General features: G+C 34.0%; 2 protein-coding genes across 3 annotated transcripts in view; one reads left to right on the forward strand and one right to left on the reverse strand.

Moving 5' to 3' along the window:
• LOC126915511 (myelin expression factor 2-like) overlaps window positions 1–14,106 on the reverse strand; it is an 86,066-nt gene extending 71,960 nt beyond the window's left edge. The window contains exon 1 of the mRNA XM_050720243.1: window positions 13,944–14,106. The gene's annotated coding sequence lies outside the window, so the exon portion shown is untranslated. The remainder of the gene's footprint in view (window positions 1–13,943) is intronic.
• A 5,716-nt stretch (window positions 14,107–19,822) lies between these two features.
• Window positions 19,823–27,671, forward strand: part of LOC126915677 (MOB kinase activator-like 2) — a 64,510-nt gene continuing 56,661 nt past the window's right edge. The window contains exon 1 of one of the 2 annotated variants that reach the window (XM_050720558.1): window positions 19,823–20,272. Coding sequence is in view for 1 of the 2 variants with exons in the window: in XM_050720563.1 (XP_050576520.1) it covers window positions 20,268–20,272 (5 nt within the window). In the remaining variant the exon portion in view is untranslated. The remainder of the gene's footprint in view (window positions 20,273–27,671) is intronic. The other variant, XM_050720563.1, reaches the window with a different exon arrangement.

A 27,671-nucleotide genomic window follows, 5' to 3' on the forward strand; every position in this document is an offset into this window, starting at 1 on the left:
TTTTTCAAAGTTTCCAAACTGCACTATGAACATTTCTGTGAAAAATTATGAATTAGATACTTTGACTGTTTTAGGAGAATTCTAATAACAGAGTTCAGATTCTCCGAGAAACGAAAGGAGCTATGACATTCCTAGCACCAAATGGTCCCTGGGACCGTACAGACTCTGATGCCAAAAGGTTCCCTGAACTGGAGGGGTTCTAATACTAAACGATCCCAGTTGTAAAAAATCTCTAATGTCCAATTCGACTGTTGCAATGGTTGTGATATGTAAAATATTCATTAAGAAATCAGATATATACAAACATGTATGATTCTGTTAATATTTTCATAGTTTCATTTCATTATTAAATCTCTATTGAAGATCGTTGTTCTTGTTTTGTTATAATAAAATTGACGTTATCGTTATCGAGTTCCACACTAATTTCATAAAACCTAAGTACGTCAATTAAAAATAATAAAAGTATTCGATATCCTAGAATCGTGTCACGACTCTAGAATGTTATATAGGCAGTATTAAAATGATCGATGAACCATTAGTTACATAGAAGCTCAAACGAAATTTATCGTCGAGACAATACACCAGCAATAGCTTGAAATTCTTTCATCCTTTAATGCATGACTGGTGTTTCGCGTTTGCATCCTTCTCCTACAAGCCTTCCATCCCAATATAAGCGACCTATTTTCAGAAACAAAAGGAAAGAATGAACTCTGCTCGTGAGACACGAGATCGGCTAACTTACAAAGGTCTACCTGATCTACTTGATAGCCACGAAAATATCCACCGCGCATCATGCATGTTTAATGTATACATTTAACAATCTATCGACTAGGAATACATATAAATTCAATGGATCAAATATATATTTCTTCGGGGTATATATTTCCACTCGACGCAAAATGTACGATTTATGATACTAATATTTGAGCAGGAAGAAATATCGACGTTAATTCTGTTTAAATGAAACGCGATATTAACGTTAACCAAGCTATTTCACTGCAATCTGAGTTTTTTACCGTTCATAGAGGAAGCTGATATTTATAATATCGATGCAAGTGTTTTTATATTTGAAAAGAAATCAATAGCTAACGCTGCTAAATATTACGTTCGCGCTGTATAGAAAGCTTCCTCGCAATCGCCAGTGTACACCATTCATTTTCGATTGGAACGGCACAATTGGAAAAAATGCAAACAACCACAACGAGACTATTTAAACGTTTCACTTTAATAAAATGTAAACAACAGTCGCCGGAGTTCTCGGAATTAAACACGGCCATGCAAGTTCATCGAAATAGTACGAGTCGCGCATCGAACGGGAATCTTTCGCGTCGTAAGTATTTTAAATTTAAATATTTAATAATACTACAACATAAATAGCGTGATACTAAACGATGAAAAAGGTTGCGCATTATTTTTCCTAAAACATTCGCTGTCATTAACGTACGACGAACAATTATCTTACTCGCAATTTAGATTCTAAATAATGCCGATGCAGTTATTTTGTTTCCGAGTTTATGAGTTTCGACAGGAAGATTAAGAAGATATACGAAGCGATAAGAAGTGCGTTAAAATGAAAATTATTATTTAAAGTGAAAATCTTGTTGATGTGAGATGATCTTTTTTAAAAAAATTGTAATAGCGCTGAATGCGTTATGATGAAAAATTTCGAATTAGGAAGAAAAATAGAAATATGCAAGAACGTAAGGTGAGACTGTTTTATTAAAAAGAAAGAGACAGAAATGAAGCAATTCAGAGATGAAATGAAACTTTCAGACGCGTACCCTTCCAACAAAGTTTCGGATGGTAGAGATACAAGAGGGTTTAATTACGCACAGTGTTACATGTAAACGAACCCTTCGTTTTCTCTTCATACAGACTGTAAGAACAATCGCAAAGGAGGAAAGAGTGAAGGACGGAGAAGAAGAAATGGTTATGGTTGCTTTGCGAAGCAGAATATTCATTAAAGACTCGAGTACTTGAGGGAGTGATAAAGATTCCTCGTTAGTTTTTATATCTGAACAACAATTACACAATATTTGTTCTATATTTACTTTCACGGTTCTTCGAATTCAATGGGAAGAATCTGTTAACGGAATTACTTTAGTATCGCGATTAATATTATCAGAATGGATATAATCACTTCGTCGAACGTAAACGTAGGTAGCAAAATGTAAATGAAGTAATTCACTTATTGCTTTGTCAGGATACAAAAAGTGTAATGAAGTGGAATAGACGTCATGTAAATGCTTATAAAAGTACAATACGCCAAACAGGGATAAAACATAAAGTTCCATAATTTAAGGAAGAAATAGATCGTGATAGACACCGCGAATACAATTTCTTGAAACGTGTAAGATTATAAGATCTAGACGAAAGAAGAAATAGTAATGAAAAAATATTGAGTATACTCTTAGACTTTCGTAATCAGAATGTTAAAAAGATTCTATTAATTAACTGAAAGAAGATCGATTAAGAAAAATTTGAAAATGAAATGTTACGTCAATATAATGTTGACTCTTGATGCATCGGTAAGACATCTTCTTTCGTAATAATCGAACCACATCTTAAAAATCCAAATATCCTATTAACAAATACACTTAAAATTTGATTAAAATATTAACCAACATTTTCTTTGTCGAAGCAACTATAAGCCATTTAACTATCCACCACTTTATATTTCCTCGACAACGCTAATTATTCAATTTTCCATCGTCTAAGATTACACGAGGGTAGAAGCCCTTGTCGTTCGGCATCGACCAAGGAATCGACGACAACGAAGACTGCGCTGAGAGTGTATATTCCGTGGATATCGTTGTGTATTGCATCACCACTTTTGCGTCTCTGCTCTTCGAGAGACGGCGGCCCCTCAGGTAATAGCATCGCATCACGTTGAGTGATTTTACACTCCTCCGACTCCCACGTCAATGCCCTCGATAAATTAAGAGCTCGAGATAAAAAAAGGACGAGATAAAAAATAAAGGCACAGTCGACGTCACAATAGGAACCCGTCGATCCCGATCCAGACTGTTCGTCGTCGAACTATGACGAAAAAAGACGGGCAAAAAACACCAAGTGTGCGTGAGCACTAGTGGCTCGCCAAAGATTATTGCTTTCATCGAAAAATTACACACCAAGAACTTGCATGTTGCTCTGCACGTTCGTTACGAATTGGCCACTGTATCCTTACACGTTATCGTGTCATGAATTTTGTGAGTTTCCAGCTGCTCGACATTCCGTGGGAAGGAACCGTTCTCCGAGTAGTCGAGGGGAACGTTTTGGTTTACGATCGACTGAACATGAAAATTGCTTGCTAAAAACGATTTCGAATATAGAGGATACCGGCGAAAGGATAGTACAATCAGGCAGAGGATAGCTTCTTATGGCAAAATGAATCGAGAGTGTAAAATGAAACCTCTAGTTCTTTAGGAAGTCAACATCTTAGACAACAAAATTTTGTTTCTTCTTGTCTATCAATTGTACCTACGTAGTTATTAGCGACGATAATGTGAACAAAGAAAGAGAGAGGGAGAGGGAAAGAGAGAGATTTAATAATTACGTTGTTGCTAATTATCACGATATATCTTTTAGAAAGAAGAAGACATTTGAAACTTTATTTCTATCTCGGAGATTTTTACTTAAAGTTCCTCCTGATATTTGTTGCGAGAGTAATTATATTTAGAGCAATTTAAAAGGATGTATTTGACAGTAATGAAACAGTTTTGTTATTCGCTATTTACTTTTATGTAATGTTTATGCAAATTCAGATTACTATAATGAATACTTTTGTTTTAGATCTCTTGTATATTCCTTTGTATATTACATGTATGTTCCGTTTATTTTAACACATTTAAATTTCTCATAAATACATAAACATCCTTTGTCTATTTATATAAATCTATTTATATAATACAATACATATATATATTTATATATATATAATACATTCTTAATTTTATGGCTCTATGAATTTGTTATATATCCTGGAACATTTAATAACCGCTGCTAATTTGATTTAAAAATGAGATACTGCTACCGAAACGCATCTCATATCTTTTCCTTAAAAAATATATTGTTAAGTTCGTTTCATGATCGCTAAATCCGATATGCAGCCTCTTATCTAGTTTTAATCAAACCCACTATTAAAAGTTTTCAGAAATACCTCAACGAATGCAACGGTTCGCTTAATTTCTTTAATGGCTTTCAGCTTTAATACGTTCCGGCAAAGCCGATTTCTTTTAATACGGTGGTTATCAAAGTTCTTTGGTGTCAAATTTATTTTCTTGACTTTGAGGAACTTCGGCCGCTAGTCTTCTACTTTTCTTATTATACCTAAGTTATAAATTATTAATTAAAGCTGGAAACTACTGAAACGTACGAAAATTTATCTATGAAAAAGGAAAGAAATGACAGAGAAAAAGAATTCATCGTGCTATAATTTTCAAAGTTCTCCTCTAACTTTTATTGTTTATATGAGGCGTAAAAATTTTAAAAATTAATGAAACGATGAAAGAAAGTGCAAAAACGAATATACCTTTATACTTTAATTATAGGTATAAATAGATAAAGATCTACGTAAAATATATTTCGTACAGTCCCTCTTTCCACGTTTCACGTTTATATAATTTTTCCAACCGAATTAAGATTTTTATTATTCAGAGGTAATTTAATCCAGTTAGAAGGATTTGTCTGATTGCAAGCAAAATTTAATTTTAAAAAATATCTAATTAAAAATATTACATTACTTTCCATTTCCACGATATATTTCATATAAGGAAAAGTCTAATAGAATTTTAGTTTTCCTAGCAATTACTGTATTTTTAGTTGTAATACCATTTTTATGAGATTTAAAACAAAGTTACTTTTATTTACAATTAGCAGCAAAAGTATATTACTTAACTCACAATCACCGTGGTATCTAATGAACGAACCAACAATTTGACCGTATCTATGATCTCGCTTCTTCAAAAGTAAAAATGTCACGAAGGTCCGTGGAAGTGGAGTTACGTGGCTGTAATTTATATCAGAATAACGCGCTTCGAATCGAGTCACGCAGATATTAGACGCCTCCTCCTGAAAAAACCACATCTAGGATCGCGTGATAAACTTGCAGCTTGCTTGCTGATAACAAACGAATGAAAAAGCGCAAAAAGAAAATTCCCCCTAACAAACTCCGTTACGCGTGCCAGAAAAATAGGTTGCGTTCTTATAGTCTTTAAGCGATTTTTCCTCCGAATTTGAAACTTTAAAATTTGAAATTTGAAATACGAAGACTCTTGATACCATTAATACTCTCATATTATTAATTATCATTATTTATGATGTATTAAAATTACTTCTCTACATTGTTGCATGACTCTGTTATTTTAGGAAAACAGTTTTGTTTAAATTTTAGAACAAGAAATAATTAAAAATCTATAAAAATAAATCCGAGCAAAATTATTTAAAAATTTATGAAAAGTGTATGAAATTAAAACCTTCATGATTAAGACTCTATAATCAGAATAATTAAAATATTTTAAGTCGTTGCTGTATTTAACGTGTTTATATATGAATCAATGAACTGAAAATGTAGCAACAAAAGGGAGAGTATCTTTTTACAGGAACAAGGGATTTAACGAAGTAGGTATTATATTTATTATATTTCTCTCCCGTAAAATATTTTAACACATTTAGAAGGTCCAAAATTCAGCTTGCATGCTGAACACCATTTAACTCGGCATAGCAAAATAATACTTTAACCAAGAAAATGAATATATCCTCAGAAAATCTTTTCCACTTCATACTCCTTCTGTAATCTTTGTTATGTTATAATTTATCTACTAAAAAGATCAAAATAAATCAGAGTTTAAAATAAAGCACAAATTTCTCTAAAGCCATAAATTATAATAATAATAATAATAATAATGCCACAATTTGCTATCTTGTGTAATCAATATGAAAAATAATCTAACTATAAAACACAGTATCTTTAACGTCTTAACATCTTGAATACTTTGAATCTTTTCTAACAACTGCTTGTATGTCCATTATATTTATTTAAATATGTAATTGATAAAATTAAATTCTAGATAATTATACCATTTAAATGTACATTTTCGTATAAACCTCGGCAAGATTAAAATTCAAAAATAACATCCTCTCCTCGCTAAGCTTCTACGCAAATTACATAGAATTACGTAATGCTTCTACTTTGTTCGTCCAACTTATACAAATACTGCTGGCTTAATACATGGCTGATCAAAAATTTTGAATATCTTCTCAATTACATTTTTACAGAACCTTTTGTTAATTTTAGTCCTAACTCGGATAGTCAATACCGTCTATCTATAAATAACATTCTTTTATTTCGATAAGCGTCCGATAACAAAATTTTCTAAAGTAACAGGACAATTCCAAAGTGACATTTTAGATAATTCTTGGCTTTTATGAAACACGCAGTCAGCAAACTTTTATGCTACAGTATATAATAAAATCGTAAGCATTATTATTGTCATGGTATTGAAATCTAAAATAATCCCGCGCAGCTGTCAGTAGCAAATAAGTTATTTTGAAACTTCTGTTCGACACGACCTCCGACACGAAGTCCATAAAGCGAACAACGAGGGATGTTGAAGAGGAAGAGAAGAGAAAGCTGAATTTCCTGGCATTGTATATTTTACGCGGTTAGTTTTAGCAGCTACCGACTAAAGCTAAACCCTGACCTATACCACCTAAGTTGCGAGTTCGTTTCGTCGAGTATGCCGCTGGTTGAAATATTTATCATTTACCCATTCTATCCACTACCCTTACAGCTTTTCCACTCGTCCCTAGTTCTCGCTTCAACTCTTGTTCTCAACGATCTTCCTTTCCACCTCGTATAAACTGACCTCTCACACAAGTGACCCGTGGTACATAGCAATGCAACCAACGTAACCGTTGCATTTCCGTGATGCGTCGATGTCACCAATTCTTCAAGCGATAAAGGGGAACAGGAAAACGAATAACGTGCAAGTATGAAGAGGAAGGGAATGAAAAATATCGGGCTTCGACTGTGATTGATATCTTTCGACGTCGCTCTGTCGATTCTTCGCTGAAGCTAGAATGTACATAAATATAAATATAATACAATTATTAATGATGTTAAATTACGAGGTATAAATGTATTCGCAGAATATAAAGATGAATTATAATTGAGATTATCATGATGGAAGCTAAACCTCGGAAGGTCCTTTTTCTTTTGCAATTCGTACGAAGATTTCCAAAACACCATAAGCATCATAAGGGACTGATACAACTATAAGTGAAGAAAATGAAAAGTTTTAAGTGTATAACGTGAACGAATATGCATATGAATTAGAAAATTATAGTAATACAAAGTTTACAAATGAAAGAATCCTTCGTAGATTGGTTTTATGTTACATGTATATAGAAAATTTCTATTATTTATTATTCATCGTGGAATAATTGTTGAGCAGTAAAGATTAAAATAATATATCGAGTATGAGAAATTACAACAATTACATTGTCAATTGATATATCTATGTCAGCATTATAGGTACGGAAATATTTAATGTCGATCATAAGTAAAAGGTTCGATTTCAATGGAACGATACTTACGACGATTGACATACATCCAATTCATATATTGCACTTTCACGGTGGTAATACTCCGATAATACTACGATATGGCGAACATAAAACGGAATACCGAAAAGTAGAGAAACGTAATAAAAAGAGGGAGCGAACTGAAGTAATTGAAGCAACCAATGGATTGAAAGAAACGTAACTGGCGAGAAAGCATAAATGCGAAGAGATAATAAAAATCATACTGCGATAAACATATTTTAACCCTTCCCAGGCATACTCATATACGTGTGTCTTAGCGAGCATGTCACCGTTCCAAGAAGACATTTTATCGTCGAGAATTAGAAACGCTGTGCAATGTAAAATGCAAACGTTAAAAGCTTTCGTGCCTTGCACGTGCAGGGGTCAACATAAAAAGCCACTGAAGAATAATAAAGAGAATGTTAAAAATCTTTTATGAAAATATTTCTATAGACTTTATCCGATGTTTTACATTAACTCGCAAACGAAGCCACTGTCTTTATTTACGTTATTATTCCTCCATCCCCTCTCTACTTTTTTCGTTTTCCTTCGTTTTTTGTTTTTAATGAAAATGAACATGGTGGCCACCTCGAGCCATGGAAAATAACAATATTTTAACATGTTGCGACTCATATTTGAATCAATGTGTTTTACGGTGTTAAATTAACAAATATTTCAAAATATCATACGCAGAAAAGATAAATAATTATAAACTTACAAGATCTTTCAATTCATATATAAAGAGTGACATTTAACCAACTCGCATGTTGTATATTCAAGCGACTCTAATAATTTCAAACCGATTTAAACGCTTCAAACTTTGCTGCAATTTATACTACGTAACAACTTTGATTTTCAAGGAGGAAAACTTTTCAAGCAACATCTCGTCATTATTAAAAGCACCAAACTTACAAATGCTGTAACGTTTGTAGTGAAGTATTTATAAGGGCGCATTAGTAAATTATTTTTGCAAGATCAACAAGACATTCTGATCCTGTGATCTCTTTCATTAGCTGGGAAATTGTAACAGATTCCAATATATGAAAAAATATATGTGTATATATACATACAAGGTGTTCCACACAACTAGACTGAGTTATCCTTCATTAGGCGATGTTTAATGATCAGGAATGACGTATGATCTGGCATATGCATTCATTTCAGAAGTCACAGCGTTTTGAAGTATCCCTAGTTAACTCTGCTGCGATCTATCAATTCTTTGTGTCTCAATTTCGCAATTTAATTCGTTTCCAACAAACGAAACAAAGAAACATTTAAGAAAATTTGAAACAACGATTCCTTCTCATTTTCCTCAAACTTAACAAAAATTCGGAACGACAAAAAGATATGATCCGGTCGAAAATTATAGAAAGAACACAGTAAGGCTAATAACTGAAAGCTTGCCAAACTGCACTACATACTTTCACAAAAATTGAACATTATTTAACGTATTTCCTTTATTATTATTTCATCGTTATTTTCCCTCGTTCATTTAATATTTAACACTTGGTACTTAGTACTTGATACTTTAGTATTTGAAGGAGCACTTATCATAACAGATTTTGCTCAACGTAACCAGCTTTTATAGCAATGCGAATAAGGAAAGACAAACACAAGACTGGAAATGTGAAACGAAGTGTAGCGCGCATTCAACCATGTCGAAGGTGTAATTTACAGGGCAAAACGGATTACTTGAGGGAGTCAAGAGGTTCGATGATTACGAACACCCATCAGCTTTGCGTTTGGCCAACGCAGAGTTGATGTTGCGGTCGTTTGTCAATCGCAAGAGCGCACGATACGCGACGACATATTGAGCACGACCGCAAAGACAAAACCACTGGTTGGCGTCCTGACTAGACGTGTCTGTATCGTTCGCTTCAGCATTAATCAAAAATTCACTTGGAACAGGTCGGTTAAGTATATCTACTATGGTAACGTCCAAGTTAGTATTTTGTAAAGTAAAACAAGTTCTACCTGCTACTTCAGCTCTGTCTACGATGGTTTACCAAAGTATTCGTGCACATGTTTGACACCATTTATGAACGTATCACACGTGTCATACGAAATATTTTGAAATTTTATGAGCATTGTAACAACAGCCAACTCTCATGACATGTATTAGTGAAATATTAAACGATCCTGAAAATGTATACAAACATTATAAGATCGACGTTACAGACGTAGCATATTATATTTGAAGGAGATCAAAAGAACATTTAAACAAGCAGCTATTCGGAATACGAATAAGTCGCAGTATTCAGTGAGACCATCTGTTTGATACTTGTTATATGCTTAAGACCACTACCCACGTTGTATGTATTTTTCTAACTTTTTCTACACGTCACTACGGTATAGATGTGCATGTTCTATCATCATATATTTTCTGCGCTCTTTTTTAAAAAAACAAGCTTGCAGTTACAATTCCTTTTTTTTTTCTTATTCAAGGAAACACTCGAAAAAATGACTATCGCAGCTGACTCGTCTACCAAATGGGTTAAATCGGAAAAATTCAGTACACGAGAGAGAAAAAATGTTTGAGTGAAGTTTGAAGTCGTATTAATTTTTAATACTCGTGTTTTAGATAAAATACTATTTTCTATGTCAGAGCGTTAAAATTTACGCTACGAACGTACTGGTATATGTGTGATAAGTGATAATGGAATTAGAGATCTTAGAAATTGAAGATTAGAAATTAATTTGGAATATTCACTGCGTAGAATGCTTCATAGATTTATTTTAACAAATACGAGTATTATTTAGCAAATAAATTAAAAAATTCCGCGTAAACTTATGATTATGTATACATATATTATAAGGTTCCATAAAGTTATGATCCCTTCACATTTTGATAGCAGCAATTCTTTAAACTTGACGACGTATTGTATAGTTAAAGAGAATACAATAAAAAAGTCATAGCCAAAGTCGGTCAGAGTGCCGTGTATAAGAGGAAAGCTGAACTCTTATGAAAAGGAAACAAAGTGGTTGTTGGTATTCGCAGCGTTACTTCAGGAGACGGTACGTCGAGCTGTCGTAATATTCGACGGACACGTTGCTTTCGAGAATTGCACGACCAAACTTGACTTGGTTTGATATGAAATTACACGCTATACGTTCTATACCTCTTCTGTTCTCGTAAATTGAAATCGATCCTTATAATTCTTCTACAAAGTAGAAGATCACACGATAGTACCTACTCGTATCTTAATATGATCATAAATGTTAAATAAAGAAGATCTCTCGAAAGTCCCTTTTTCAAACACAAGTTGACTTAACTCATTGACAGTACAATAAGATAAAGATGAGTTGAAAATGAAATATTTAGAAAATCATCATCCCCTTATCGTCCAAATTTCCTCCATTTTTCACCTCAGATACAAAAAATATACATGCTTTTGACTTTTTATAGGAAATAAATATTAATTAATCGCATTGCATATGACGTAAAAATTTGTAGTATTATATTTAACAATATGCCCAAGTCTTTCTCCTGCTACACTGTTAAATAACTAATTCTTAATTTCAATATCTCTGTGTCTTCATATTTCAATTTATAAAATCAATTACATTTAATTACCGAGAAGAACGCGTTCAACTGATGATAACCTTTTGAGGAAAAATTCTTGATTAATATGAAATACGATTAAAATTCTAGAAAAGTACGCCTTCTCTGTTACCCAATTCCCATTATAATATCTTCTTTCCATAATCTCTAAGATAAGATCCTATCGTACTCAATTATTCAAGTTATGCATATCAAACACCGACCATCCACTTACTTCATCATTCTACTTGCCTTATTATTTAAAGCACAAAGTTGAAGTATAACTTATTATTGTGGATGTAGCTGGCGACTCAAAGGCGGCGGATTTTCAAATATCCTGAGGATAGCCAGGAGAAACATCTTACCCGGTCAAAAGAGCTGTCACTGTAGTCGAGGATAGCTGTCGCGAAACTTCTTCGGGAGCGGAAGGAAACGAGCGGTCGAGAGATGAATCCAAAGTCAAGCCTGAAGAGAAACAGGCCTCAAGGGGCACTCCTAGAATATTTGACAACATGTGTCCCCGGACGATCGTCTGGGAGAAAAAGCCAACTAAAATATACGTGCTCGTAGGTATGGCGTACACATATGCACATCAGGGCAGGACGGTTCTTGGGATTTGCGAAGACAACCGACGAGACGCGGCATCACGCCGTTATAAATATCAAAGCGGGACAAGCTTTCGCCATTATCAACGTCATTTATCGTCGTCGCGGTACAAGCACGGTATAATAGATACGCCGTATGGATAATCCGTGTTAAGGCTGCTGATGCTACTAAATCTAGGATTTTCGTCCCTCCAGCGAGTTTAACTCGAAACGTTTTACAGGATCCTTTAAACAGCGAACAGAAACGTGTCTAATAATAGGGTGCTTCATATTTAAATGCTGCTGTCCGATGCCTCGGAATAACGTTCTACGTGGATAACTGAATTTTGGAATCGCCGCTACTGTTTGCAGCCATGTAGATAACGCTGCTGGACAGTTATCCACTTTAAACTTACTATCAAAGTAACATTTTCGCAAATTATGCGAGATATATACAGATGTTGAAGATTTTCGAAGGAATAGGCGTGGGTGATGCAAACCGTATGAACTCGAAATAACGCTAAAACCAATCAGAATATTATATAATGGAACCCATATGATATGATTACGATGATTATTATCCTGTTCGATTTTTTCATCGTTATCTGTAAAAATGTGAATTTGCATGAACATTCCGCATTCTAATAACGATTCGTGTCAAATACGATTTAAGTATCGCGAAAAAATTTATTCACCCTGGCAATGCTAGGTACGGGCTACCAAACTTTACATCTACTATATCTGTATCTATTTATATCTATATCTTTATAACTCTGTGACCATGAAATTTATCTATCCTGTATCATCTCGACTGCGGTGGAATCTACCGCAATTATGCGAAACGTTTTCAAGGCCATATACGAATTTCGAACCTCGCGTGGCTAATAAACTTCAATAGCCATACCACGACAAAAATCACAACGCACGTTCCTCTGATTAAACGAAATTTCCATCTTCTCATTCCATTCTTCGAATGGTGTTTCCCTTCATAACATTAAGATCTGATAGAACGATAGGGCGCACGTTGTCAATAAATAAAGAGTAAGAGGGTTTGTAGCAAAAGGAACGTTGAAAACGACCTTAGCCCCTAAAAGGGACAAGTAATTAAAATAATCTGGCACAATGACCTAGCAATAATTTAGAGGCGAGATAAGGAAGATACGTGCTCATCGTGTAAGGTACGAGTTAATTTTAAAATGTACTTGTAACGCTAGAGCATTTTGTGGTGCATTGTGCCTGTAAGTATAAAATTTGTTGAAAACAATGAATAGAATCGACAGATGCAGCTTCAGGATAATTTAGAATATCCACTTCACAGGATAAAGTTCTTGGGGGGAAATTTAATCTCAAACAAAGTAGTAAGTAGCGAACAAAAGATTACATGCAAAAGCTCAAATGAAAAGTGCTGTGTGTTGATAGAAATTCAATACATTTACAAAATGCTCTACGATGCAACGAAATTCAAATTATGTAAACCTCAATCGATAACCAAGAACTAAGTAACTAAGTAAATTACGTACTAATAACTTTAAACTAGACTTTGAATGTCGACTTGTCATGAAATGTTTATCATAGCACGCTGTTCGGCACGTTTACCACGCATGTGTGACGCTTTAAACGTAATTTAGCTGGAAAATAAATAGACACATAACTAACATGCTTGGTTAAAAGAATAAATCAGAAATGATTATTCTTTACAATAAACGATATATATTATACCAAAGTATAAGAATCTGTGGCGGTCATTTTGCTTCAATCCACTATGGTAGCGTGCGTATTTAATTACGAAAGAACTTAATTACGAAAGAAATTACATTCAACGATTTCCATTTCGATTCATTTCAGTTGTGCTTCAATAATAAATAAAAACTGCACGTAGTGTTTAACATATATTAACATGAAATACATGTGCGTGTGTGAAGAGATTAATTTGTTTACTGCAAACAATATGCAACTGATGCAAAGATAACGGAATATTTATCAATGTATATTCAGTAAAACAACATGAAACGCTTAAAGAGCTAAAAAACTTGTAACGAGACCGGGTAGCTACACAGGTATAAACATTGGACACAGACTAAAGCGAAATTAGCTAAGTTCCGGGGTGGATAACGCAACACACTCGTGAGCTGGATATCAGAACTAAGCCGTTTTGTTCTACGTTGCACCACTGCGGTCGTATAAGCTGCCATACCACGCGTACACCCAGTATACCAACTTCCAAAGTGACTTACCCAAATTTACATTTAGCTCGTCGAGAAGCCAGCGGAAGATCATGGTGTCCTTATCTGTCCTAACATGTAATATTTTCATTTCTTCTCTTTCTCCTCTTTTTCTTTGCCTTAACTTGTACGAGACCAATGGTAGGTGCAATACGTTCCACAATAATGTTATAACTTTCCACAATAATGTTATGATTTTTCTAACACCACTCAGACCTATCGGAATATAAGATCCCGTTATAAGCGAAGATCACTGAAACAAAACACGATAAATACGTATGGGACTGCAAGTCACGTTTCAAAACTAATAAAAGTTATCAAATGAAAAAAAAAAAAAAAAAGAAAAACGATAGAAGACGCGATAATTGTTTTTTCAAATTTAAATATAAAGTAGCTGAGATAGAGGAGTGCGGCGACGTTCAACTAAATTAAAATTTCAGCTCGCATGCTAAAAATTAATGTTCTCCTTAAAAATGTAATTAAATACATTTCCCAGCTGAATCTCGAGGATTCGTTACGCTCGTAAGAGAAGTTTATAATTCAAGAACGTGCAATGAATTACTCATGAGAAGATGCGGAGGATTTGAATTTGTCATGAATCGGATTTTACCGCGCGTAAAGTGCTTAAAACTGGAATCTCTTTCGTATCATTTGATTCAATTTTATTATAGGTACGTCTCCTTCGACGTTCCGAGTTAGAAAATTCATAACAGCGTGTGCGTTGTCTGCCATCCACTAATTCCACCGTCGTATGCCTTATCTCGATCTATTTGAAGTTTGGCGGCTATTGGAATTGGAAATGAAATTTGGTAGACGTACAAATGGAGACTAACAGGCGCAATACGTGTTACGCCACTGAACCGGTAGAAACGTATTGTGTGCTGGCATGGCAATCGATTTTAGAAACACCGATTTATGTTTACGGTCGTTCGAATACCTATAGACACTGAAGACTCAGTGTGAAATACGTGAAAAGCAACATTATTCTATCGACTACCTTGTTGACACAATTAACTCTTCATTTCTTCTGAATTCTTCGGTCCTCGAATTCTTATCTTTGAATCGTGATCTCGTTTTAACAAACCAAAAAACGTTTAATGTTTCAACGACGTCTCTATCGAAAGATTGAAACGAAAAATCGCGGATATCGATAACGATTATTTCATCTTTTCTTCAAACTTAAAGAAATTCTTAAAGATAGAAAGATAAGATTGAGTCGAAGATGATTCAAAGAACTCAGAAGACTTTGTTATAGTTTATATTATCTAATCCCATTTGTGGCAATAATTAAAGAAATAATAGTACAGAAACATTCCTCCATCATAATTCTAAAGACATATTAAAGATATGAACCTTGTAATAGAATTAACTCAGTTGCCCAAATACTTCTGTATCGCAGTGTACATACAATATAGAATAGTTGAATGGTAGAAAAACCATTTGATTTGAATGTAGCGTACATACTCTGAGAAAATAGAGAAATTTGTAGAAAAGATATCGATTATTCGGAGTAAGTCTAAGAATTGGCAACATTGTAAAGAATAGAAATAAAAAAAGTCTCTCGCTAATCTCCTTGATGAAGAAGAAATATTTCAATTCCCTCTCAGGCGTTCAATTCAGAACAAATATCTCACAATCGAAATAGACGAGCTTCGATCCTTTCGACTATTGAAACTCAATAAATATCAGTTGTATATGACTGACATTCCCCAGTCCTACGTCAAGAAGATCTTTAGAAATATCGAACGAGGTCATCTCTATTTTTGTATTTTATTTTGGAATGAAATATCGATATTTTTATAATTCAACAGGAAAGTCAGATATAATATCTTTTTCAAGTTTTCAAGCTTCTCGCTGGATGTATTCTGAACGATTCAATTTATAAATTTATTGAAAATTACCAATTATTGTATTATTCTCGCACTTCTAAAAGTATTTAATCAAACGAAGTGATTTTCGTAACGTGATAGAACTGAACGCAATATGGCGAAGATGCATTGTATTTTTTACGACATTTATAAACACTAAACGATTATTAAATCATTAATGCAGAAGATTAGTAATCCTTAAGACTGATAATTTTATTACAGAGCCGTAAGAAAATTTAATCGGAATAAAACATGTAGCGAAAAATTGTGAATCTTCAGCATTTTGTCGTGATTTATCTTTAGGGCAATAAAAAACTTCGCTATATTTCCATCTAGCACGGGTATATGATGCATAGTGTTAATAACGTCCGTACTCTCGTTCATACTTGCGTGTGCAACATCCTACCCATCCGCCACCTCTGTCACAGTTTTTCCCTCTTCCTGTTCCGTTACTGTTTTCCATCTTTCTCTTCTCCTGTATTTTCTTTCGTTTGTTTCTCTCATGTATTCGATTCCTCTCTCTCCCTCTAATCCTTTGTAACAGCGGCTCTCGAAGGTAAAAGTTAAAGAAATCAGAACACTTGTTCATAATTTTAAATAAAGATACATACTATAGATATTTATGTATTTTTAGTGTAAATTAATTTTTTTAAATATTGCGTATCACTATACATGATATATCAATATGAGCGTTTCTTAAAATCAAGAGAAGTAGAAAATATAAAAATATTTGAGGACCACTGCTTCGCATACAGCGTACTTCATCTTCGTTCTTTGTTCTTGAGTTCTGTTTCCGTTGCACTTTCTTTACTGTTGTCTTTTTCTCGTCTAAAGAATGTATTGTATTCAACGTATGGTATAGTTACTCGGGTTGAACTTTTAATATGTCTCGTTTCAAAGTTTCATTATCTATAACACGACAATCCTGTAGTACGTTTTTATCGATGTATTGCCTTTCTAGTTACGAACCGATATAATAAAATCAAGAATATAATATCACATCGTCGCTGACCCATACATTTCAGGAAAATTAATATAGTAATATTATTGCATATTGATTTAACATTATGATCTACCAAAATTGTAATAAAATATTAATCATGAAGAAATCACGAAGTACATGAAGATAATAAGTACTGCTGTACTTATTAATGAAAATTCCACAATATTCATGACATTAATTATAAGCAATTAATTACGTACAAATAATATATTTGCAATGTCATTACGTTATAATAAAAAGAAGACTTCGAAATGAAGTTGGGTACTGGAGAATAAATACAGAATCAATTGCGCTTGGAGGTCGTATCGTTTCATATTATGTACATGTACTGCATACACATACATATATTACACGAGAAGCCGTACACCTATATGAGAGACAGATACAATATTCTGTTGATACGAAGCATCAACGATGTCTCCGTTCCACCAGAACACGTATTCACTACTACAGAGGTTTATAATCCTAAATAGCTCGTGTTATCAGTTTTCCCTATTGCATGTTACAATATATTACATCTATGTTCCATTAGAATAATGGATTTGTAATATATAATGATAGCTCTCACATCGTATGTTATACGTTAACGTTGCAGAAAAATGTGCTAGAAATAAAATATATTAATCGGATTCAGATGTAAATCTATTGTGTAGATGAATATTTTATTCTGCCATGAACGGTTTAAACTACTGTTTATATTCATATGCAAGCTAGAAATAAAATCATTGTACCTATAATTACATATATATTTCCACACAAAAGATATTTCATTTTACATGTACACATATACGTAATAAATGTGTAATATCTACAGCACCTCAAAATATATAAGGATAACTATAACCGATTGTAGAAGATAAAACAAACGTTTGCATATATGGGTTATCTTCCACAGTAACTGAAATACATTACCTATGAGAACAAAACTTCGATGGTACTGCAATGGAGCCGTAAGCCTGTATTGTTTTGAATATTCTGTGGATATATTTCAATGAATTTCCATGAATTTCAGACAATTCTCACGTAAGATGATCATTTACTTTGACACATTTCGCGATTATAATACCTGTGATCCTCTGTCGTCACTTTATAATATTATAACGTAACGCCAGACATACACAGATTTGGAAACTCCGGTGGAGGAACTAGAGCTAGGCTCGGATTATCGAAGAGGTACCTTGTCCGTGCTCTCACGTATCGAAAGATGTTACTCAGGTAAGGCGCTTCGAACGATTTCTTAGGTTTTATCATGCAGCGCTTGTTGTGACTGGAATTTGCAACACAATCCTGTCTACAACTGAACTTCACTCCATTATGTAAATCTTCACTCATTATGTATGTTATCTAAATAACATTTTTCTGTATCACATGAAATACTATACATTTACTTTAAATACATTGAATAAAATTATGATACATTAACCTATATTCGTTACTTACAGTGATAAGGATGGAAAAGATGGCGTGAAATGCAGAAGTCTAATAAATCGATCGCAGCGCTATTACCAGCGGCCAATTTATAAAACACACCTCTTGGAATTAAAACCCTGAAAATCCACTGGAATTTTCAGATCTACGTAAGCGACCGTAGTCTGTACATAGTCTATATGTACCGACGAGGTACAACGTATTTTTTTTTTTAGTTTATTTCCGATATAGTTACGTTTGACCGATTTGATATAAGAAACTGTTTGCACAGAAATACAGAATAAACGTGACATTCAATGTTTTTCGTGTCCCACGTTTTGAGGATCATCTCAACCTCTATACCAATTCCCGGTCGTATGCGACGTTGTCGATTCAGTATAGTACTGATTTGAATTAAAACTAAAGCCTTATATGAAGTTATAAATAAAATACACAACAAGATATCAAAATAATAAAATATTACACACACATCACGTGCATTACACATGTACATTGTACAATATCAAAACAATAAATTTTTCTTATCAACATAATAAGATTTTCATTTTTTGTTCGAAGTCAGATAAGCATTTATGTACAGAATAGGTTCATAATGGACTTCATAGGTATCTATCTTATAGTTAATTAAAACCTGGTGACGACGTTCCGGAAGGACGGTTGAGCAGTGACTATTTGCCGATGAAATGTGATGTTTCCATTATAATTTCATTCCAAAATGAAAAAATTTATATATTTCAATTTGAAATAATATAGATTAATAATAATATAAATTTTTCGAAATTCTTTTACAAGATTTTTAGTTTTCACAGCGCCTCGGAATATTTTGTAATAATTTATATATTTTCTTAACGTAATCATCGTTCAACGATTAATTATTAAACATATGTATCTAATACATATATTTTCACACACATAAATCTGTCTTACTTTATAATATAAGATTATGTTAAAGATATAATATAAGATTATGTTGTTTTAGACAAATTATTAATTTAATTATTCACGTTATTGTATTTAATGGCGTCTGTAATATGCCGCAGAATTTTGTTTATTTGAGCCTGCCATGCGATAAATATTTACGTCCTTACTATCTACGATTTCTCGTTCATATTATATAACGAATAAATAAAATCACTGCCCAGAGATTTATTTAATAGCACTGTATTAAGTTTTATCTTAATAAACAGAACGCGTTCAAGCGGACTAATTACAATCGTCGCGATGCATAAACTGTAGAGGGCGTGAGAAACACTGACTTTTTTCGAGATTGTTATATCAAAACGTGAGACACGAAATTCTATTTAATGTCATTTTTATTCCGTTATCCTTAGTCAATGTCTATACCTCGTTTCATCATCAGTGATAAAAGCACTGTATCAACTGTAGGTTAAGGTGGAAACTAGTGTAACTACGCGAGTATTATTATTGGTTACTAGTGAGACCTGGTTACTTGTGATGTTACCGACTCGAAATGTTTTACCATCAGCCTATCTCATAGCGAAAGGTTGTGTCGGGAACCATTCGTAAGCCAGTAGGCGCGATAGGTACTACCCTCTGCAGTCAGGTATCAAAACGGGGGTGTGCGATTGAATTGGTTTTTCAACGTCCGCTGATCAGCTGTGCGGTTTAAGTTGGACTTTCCCCTTGTGGTGTGGTGTCGTGCACATTCAGACTTGCGTTCGATTGGCATAGATACGTCGGATCCGTGTATCGAGGATAGAATCGGAACGGTGTCATAAATACAGCGACGAAGTACGCGCTGGCGGCGATAAATCGGTAGTATTTTCTGGTGAAGGGGGGCAAGTGAGGCATGACGGGAACAGGTGACAATAGAGCTTCGCCATGTTAGATTTGACGAGATCACGAAACGTGCGCCGCTGCTGCTGCTGCTGCTGCTGCTGGTGGTGTTAGTGGAGAGAGAGAGAATTTATTTTGTTTTCTCGACTCTCGTGCTACTTTCCTCAGCGGTGATCCAACTGAAAATCATCCAAGCTGGATAGGTTACCCGAGTATCTCCGCGATACCGTGGACTGGTTTATGGGGTAAGTGTTTTCGAGCGAAATTTTCACGTTCGGTCAACGATTTTCTCGATAACTCGAGAATCACCGGAGCCATGGAATAAAAGGTTAACCTCGACGTTCATTGATGGCCTAACCTCCCCGTCGAGGTTGACGCTCTCTCGCTCCGGTTTGTACTCCGTTGCACGTTTAATAATCGTCTTGTCGTTTCCTTTTTTCTGAAAGAAAGTAAACTCTGCAATTTTTCGTTTTATCGTTTCATCGTGTCTCGCGTTTCTATGCATGATACTATTCAAAATTTCGTTCGGGAAAATAGCGCGTGGATAGAACACCGTCGTTCGACCGCACAGTGTCTCCTCGTTCTGCTCGCCGTCGCTTTATATTCACGAAAATCGCTGACAGTGCCGATGATAGCGTCAATTATATTGTTCTTAGTCAGGTTACAAAGATCGTAAGAATTCAGGATATTGATATTTTTATGTAAAAATGCGGTTTCAAGTGGCGACGTTAAAAATGTCCGTATGTGTTTGCCAAACGCTGACAATTCACGTTACGTTTATTGGATTTCTTATTTTTACCCTTTTATCGCGATACGTAAGAGAGTACATGCACCAACTTATAAGAATTACGTAAACGTGAATTGCATGACATCCAAGGAAAAAAAGCTGAAAAACATGAAACGAATAACATTTTTTTACGCAAAATCCATTAAACTTGACCGCATCTGCAAATCTACTTACATTATCTTATTATTGTATTTCATTTTCTGCTGATGATACGCGTGATGCGTGCATTGTACCTGGCCGATATTTTCAAAAATGTTTTATCAGCGTTCAAGAAGTGTGTTATTTAGAATAGAGTATAGAGTAGTTAAAATTGCAAAATAAGGTAGCTTTAGGTCTTTTCAATTTTAGGTTATTGTCTGTGTTAGCCATCCGTAGAAAATATCGAAATGATTTTATCTATTTTGTAAATTCAGAAACGGCGATGTGTCACGTTGTTACTGCGTTGTTACTACCTTTTTCCTCTTTAATTATGTCGTGACACGTGTGAGTATTATGCTTGTGTCGTGTTTGATACCGTTCTGTATTGGTGTCTGACGTATACCTAAGTTCATCCTCCAAGTAAAGTACGTAGTTTTCAAATAATATAGCATACTCATTGTGTCAATAGTATAGATTTCCTATATTACCATTCTGATTGTTGTATTAATGAAAACTCGAAACATAAACGATTCAGAGTGCCATATTTTGCCATAAAATTGTTACTTCAAGTTCCTTCGAAAAGGAAAATTTATTTCAATGTTACCAACTTAAGAAATATCGACATATATGTTTGAACGAATGAAAAACACTCGATCATGACGAATCACTTGAATGTTCGAATCTTTTAGAATTACTTTATCAAATGTTCACGATACGAAAGTGCAGGCATATCGCTGTCGCGACGATAAAGTTATCACGCACCACTACCTTTTGCGATTTCTGCATACGAATCATCGCTAAAGGAAAAAACCACGATGTTGATAATTCGTGATATCGTCGAGTATGTACAATGGATGACCGGTTGTACAATGAATATCGGCATCGGCGCGCTAATTTCACGCGTCGACAGCGCGCAAAGCGACTGTTAGCCATAGAAACGAGTCGTGAAATAGCGAACTGTGATATTCATAATCGCATACGTGCGAATTACTCTTCTTTTTCGTCCCGCCAGGTGGACTCGAAGACGTAGAATAGGGCGTCGACTCGCGTGAGCTGATTTTCTCAGTGACGAGGTCGCATTTAATGGTTTGCGGTTCATTTCATTCTTTTTTTTTTCTTCTCTTTTCCGTTTCCGTTCAACCTTCGTAGTGTAGTTGAAAACGTATGATTTTATCACGGCTTACAATGGAAGAAGCGAACAAAAAACAAAGGGGGGAACCAGAGACAGAGTACGTACAGATAGCGCTGTTCGTTTCAATTAGGTGCGCCGTTATTTTTGTGAACGCGACCCCGAACGTTAATTTATCGTCTTATGGAAATGATTTGGCCTGAGCTTCGATCACTGCAGTGTACGTATCATGTAAAAATATAACGTGCTGCTTTTAGCCTATTGATACTTGTAGAAACGCGTATCTTTTATTGTTAAAGGAACCTTTCTGTAAGTTATCGAGCTTGTGGATTATATATATGTATACAATGACCCGGTAGAAATAGAACGATTGATTAACGAGATTATATTGTATATTCCTGGTGATCGATAGAAAGCTTAAGAAAATTTTTTGGGATAATTGTTTTGTCGAAGAACTAAATATTTATTTATATTGAAGGTCTATTTCTAAACTATTTCTACACTATTATAAACTGTTTACTCGTTTAAAGGTTAGTTTTTCGAAATTTCAAGATTAGATATATCTTTTGCGACGAAAACATGTCGAACAGCATATAATTATTAAATTCCATTACGTCTGTAGCAAAGATAGTAAAATTATTATTTATTGTACAATTGTATAATTTATATGCTAACAGTATGTAGATTTTTTGTAGAGAAAAGATATGTATTTCTAATAATGCAAATATGCAAATTCGACTGGATCACTGTATATATATATACATATGTATATTCTAATCCAATTTCTACCATTATATATTAAAGATTATAATATTCATATTATTCTTTCACAAATACACATTCACAGGAAGCCATATTGAAATTTGCTCGGTATCACATAATGTACAGTCGGTGCACTGCATTTAATCAAAAGTTTCTTATTATTTTTCAAATATAAAGGCATAAAACCGTAATGTTGGAATTGAGATTTTCTTGCTGATCGCGTGGAACAAAAGTAGAATTTCTAGAAAATTCATTGTACGCAATGTACGTATATGAATTATTTAATAAAAAATCGCGTGTGGTCTTAAAAACAATATTGTAGTTAACATAAACGATAACATTCGTAAATGATTATACACTTGATTTTGCTATTTTATAAATAACCTATTTATGCAAAAAATCACATTACAAAGTAATTAACGATTAATTATCTATTAAAGAGATTTTTAATCGATAAAATTTTGCGGAAAGTATTCCTAATGAAATATATTAGACGTGTAGATGTGATAATTATACGAGGTATCGCCATCAACAATGTTTCCATATTAATGCTTTGTAACGTGAAATAAATTATATTTATACCAGTGACTTATATTTATATAATGCATTTCGACAGCAATATATAGCCATTGATTTATTAGAAACGAGTTTGAACGTGTAACGTTTCCTTTAAAGATGGCTGAATTTATAAACTTATAAAGTGGCCAAAATAAATTTCATCGCTTTTTTGAAGAAACATATAGCGAGGAAACATGAGTAAAATCTACACATAATATAGTATCTTTTAAATATTAAATATTCTGATGTCTAATAGAATTCCATTCTTATCTTAATCTCAATTTCAATCCTGACTTTTAGCTACTTGGCATTTTTTCAATACTTTAGTTTAATTGATCTTATAAGTTCTATAGGGGGTTTAGCTCGGTTGATTGAAGAGTTGAGCGTTAAACTTTAGGACAATTGCATAATAAATATTCTTTCGTTATTTAAGTTTTTCCATTAAGCTCATTATCTCGATTATACTTAGTTGTGTTTTACGTTTCTACTTTATGTCTACTTTTGAACAGATTTTCTTTTAAAAGGTTCAAAAATTACTTCTTATCTGAGATATCCATCGGTGAATAGCAGTTCACCAACACCAACGCTCGAGATATATCCCCATACCGTTACAGAACCTGCTCCCTGTTTCAAAGTTTAGTTTTATTAAACTTTTAGTTCTCGTGGTGCTTCGTTTGCTCTTCATCGCCCTATGCTTTTTCTGTCCAAACCAAAAATGCCATGTTTGCTTTCATCCGCAAAAACAATATCCTTCCTTTGCGATAAACCCTTTAGAATATGTCACTCTTTTTATTTCTTATCTACTTTGTTTATGTATAGCATTATTCGAAATACGCTAACATAATATTCGTTTGTTTTCCAAGTACTCCAAGTATTATTTCATGAAAGATGTTCGAAGCAAGAGCTATGAAATATTGGAAAGCAAATCTTTTTTCAATAGTTTTCTATTTATCAATTTTTCCATTTCATCTTCAATTTTATATCTATAAACGTTCTGTTTGTTCCATTTATTCGACGTATATCTCTTATATCTTTCGACAACATCTACTACTTGTTTAAAGCTTTTCTCGTCCCTTAACAATTTTCCAGTTTTATAATAACTTTTACCCTTTCCTTTATAATAAATTACAAACTACTTTTTATCGAAACTGAGACTCTTTTCTATTCGTAACACGTTAAACTTGCGTTATTAATGCTTCAAAGTATACCTTTATACTGACCTAGAATTATATTGCAGCAGCTCATATTCATAACGAATACGAATAGCGCGTCAGTTTCTTAGAGAAGATAGATCGCAGAACGTAAGCATTCGAATATCATTTTTACGTGATATTCTTTTTTTAATTTCAAATCTATCATACGAATAATTATTATTGTTGAAAGGAGGCACAATTTATTTTTATCTTTATGGAAAAGCACCGAATTTCGTGATCTGCTTTTCACAAAATTACGAGACCAATTTTAATTCGATATTCTATCTGTTGAATAAATAAGCAATTAAATAAATCGAATATTAATTGAACGTAATCTTTTTCACAAAGTCTTTAAGAAAAAAATTACACGATAAGTAGCAAGTTCTTTAAAACCTGATTATTAATCTTCCTTTTCCTTTCTTGTTTTTTCTTTTTGAGGGCTTCTAGAATATTGCGTTTTTTGAAACGTCTTGTTATTACGAAAACAAACGATTATATCATCAATTTCAATTTCTGTCCGGTTCGTTATTATTATACGACTTTGCTATATCTCTAGCACCAACTGTACGTGTTTGCCATACTCTCAAAGCATTTGGATAGGACAGAGTGTGTGCTGCGCGCGACGAGCATCACGGAAAGTGAGCGAGAACACCGTAGACCGTAGTGTGGTTGCTGGCTTGAAACCGAGCGGACCGATGAGTCACGCCGTTGTTTCGCGCCGCGATCAGCTTCCTCGGTGAATCACGCGGCGAGTTTGCTCGCCAAAACGGAGACACCGTAGCGTAGTGCTTCCTCGAGACGTCGTAACGTGCAACAATTTTTAAATACCATGGCAATTTTAGATTTCTGTTTAAAATTCCATGAAATCGTTGCCACACGTACGATGGAACTTTTAACAAATTTTAGCACGCAGTATTTGCATCCAATAATCGAATTTATAAACTTTTATCTCATCAACTTTAAAATCGTCTTATTATTTCATAAAAGATAAAATAAAAATTAACTGGTATATTATTCCATACTTTCGTTAGAATTATATGCGGAATACTATTTTATTTAAAGACGACTTTTATTATTTGAAAATACGTTTTGATATCGAAGAGAAAATTTGAACGTTGTTCGAAATATACAACTAGAGAGTTAGAAAAATCTACGCATTTCTTTTACAAAGACTTCCTCTTGAGCAACATTTTCTTCCGAAGAAAATAATAACAGCAAGTCATCTATAGATATCAGTTACTCTTTCTTTACTTTTAACATCGATTTCACGTTATCCAGCCTTTATTTTTAACATCGTCCCTAGTAAGGGTTATAAAAATATCGCTTTAAATATTCGACTTGCTTCTTCACGAATCGTTCTACCCAGTATAATATCTTTTACATATTTCATAAAAGTTAGATCACTCAGAATTAACAATTCTATTTATAAATGGGCGGCGAACAAATTAGGCTCGGGTTGTTGAACGGTTCGCGAACGTGCTCGGAACGTAAAGTACCGCAATGTATATTGTATTCTTTAAATAAATCCGTGCCGGAACGTGTGTGTATAGACCGCGCAGATAAAACGGTTTTATCAACCACTTCGACGATAACACAGCTTTGGCGAACGCGTACGCGTTGTTGACGGATCCGCAAACAAACTTATCGCGTGATATCGTCTTATGCGACGTGCCTCTGACAAAGAGATCCTTTCTACCTTCGCGCTACATATATTCAGCTTCGTGTTCCACGTGCAAGCTAAACGAACGTTAGAATTCATCATCTTTAACGTTGCAATATTTTACCGTGGTAAATGGTGAAAATTGGAGCACATGGTAGAGATGTTAGAAACGGAAGTTATGCATCTTGGTTGATCAAGGTCTCCATCTTATACCTTGTACCGTTTTGTGCGCATTATGGGAGCTATGTTAGGATCTGCTAATTAGTACTTGCAGAACCGTTAAATACATATTCTCTACGATTTATCTCTTTCGTAGTCTCGAAGAGTCGTCAAATAATTCCGATGTTATGTTAATTTTCCCAAGGTTGCCACAAATCAACGCTTTCCTCGAATAAGAAGTAGAGTCTCGACTGCTATCGTCGCTGTAAAAGTTGCTGATCTCATTTGCCGTCGGTATTTCGTTTTATCCGTGGCTATTTAACATTGGAAAGTCGCTTCCGATCGGTATCAATTCTCGATTTAAGAAAGAGCAAACAAAAGGTCGCATTCTGCATATCTTCGTTATAAATTATTCTTTAAATTCACGTTGAATGACGGAAGAGCCTCGTTAATTATATCAATAGCTAACCGCTTCGTGTTTCTGCAGGCTGATCAATATCTTTTTTTCGATGCTCGCAAATGGAAAGTGCTAATAATTTTCTTCTTCGAACATCGTTCTCGAGATTAAGCTACAGACGCAGAACGCCGGAGAAAGTTTCTACTAGGTAAACAAAGTAAACTGATATATTCTCGTCGACTATTACTATCATATTGCCAATCGCTTATTTTTAGATGGAAATATGTAGATTAGTCGATGATTGCTGCAATAATCGCCAATTACGCTACTATATTCAGACATTATTATAAAGGTATAAGTATAGTATACGACTAACTATAAAAACACGAGAACCATTAGTTTCAGCACGTTTATTGGTGAAAGTGATATTAGCATTCCTCATTTTTTATCACTCCTTCCAAAGGATATTAACTCCTTACATGAACTCCTTACAGCTCATGTCGTGACTACAATTTCAATATTTTTTAATATGCTGCTACGGGCTCCAATTTCAATTAGCGTGTACACGCGCAAGGATATGTTTTCTTAAACGAAAAAATATTTCATGGAGAATTTATTGAAATAAAAAGGCGGTAGAATTTTATAATTGGCTAATGTTCCACGAAAGATAGAAAATAAAAATGATAAAAGAATTAAAAGAATCGTATCGTAAAAGACTGCCATATAGAATTATGTATCATTTTGAGATACAGTACACGGAATTAAACTTTTCTACATATTACAATCCGCTATCGTGTGTACGAATTTGAACGTTTTCTTTGATAATTTAGATCAGTTGTGACAATTCATAGCATCAAGTGT

Source organism: Bombus affinis, chromosome 4 (assembly GCF_024516045.1).
Source record: "Bombus affinis isolate iyBomAffi1 chromosome 4, iyBomAffi1.2, whole genome shotgun sequence".
Classification (NCBI taxonomy): domain Eukaryota; kingdom Metazoa; phylum Arthropoda; class Insecta; order Hymenoptera; family Apidae; genus Bombus; species Bombus affinis.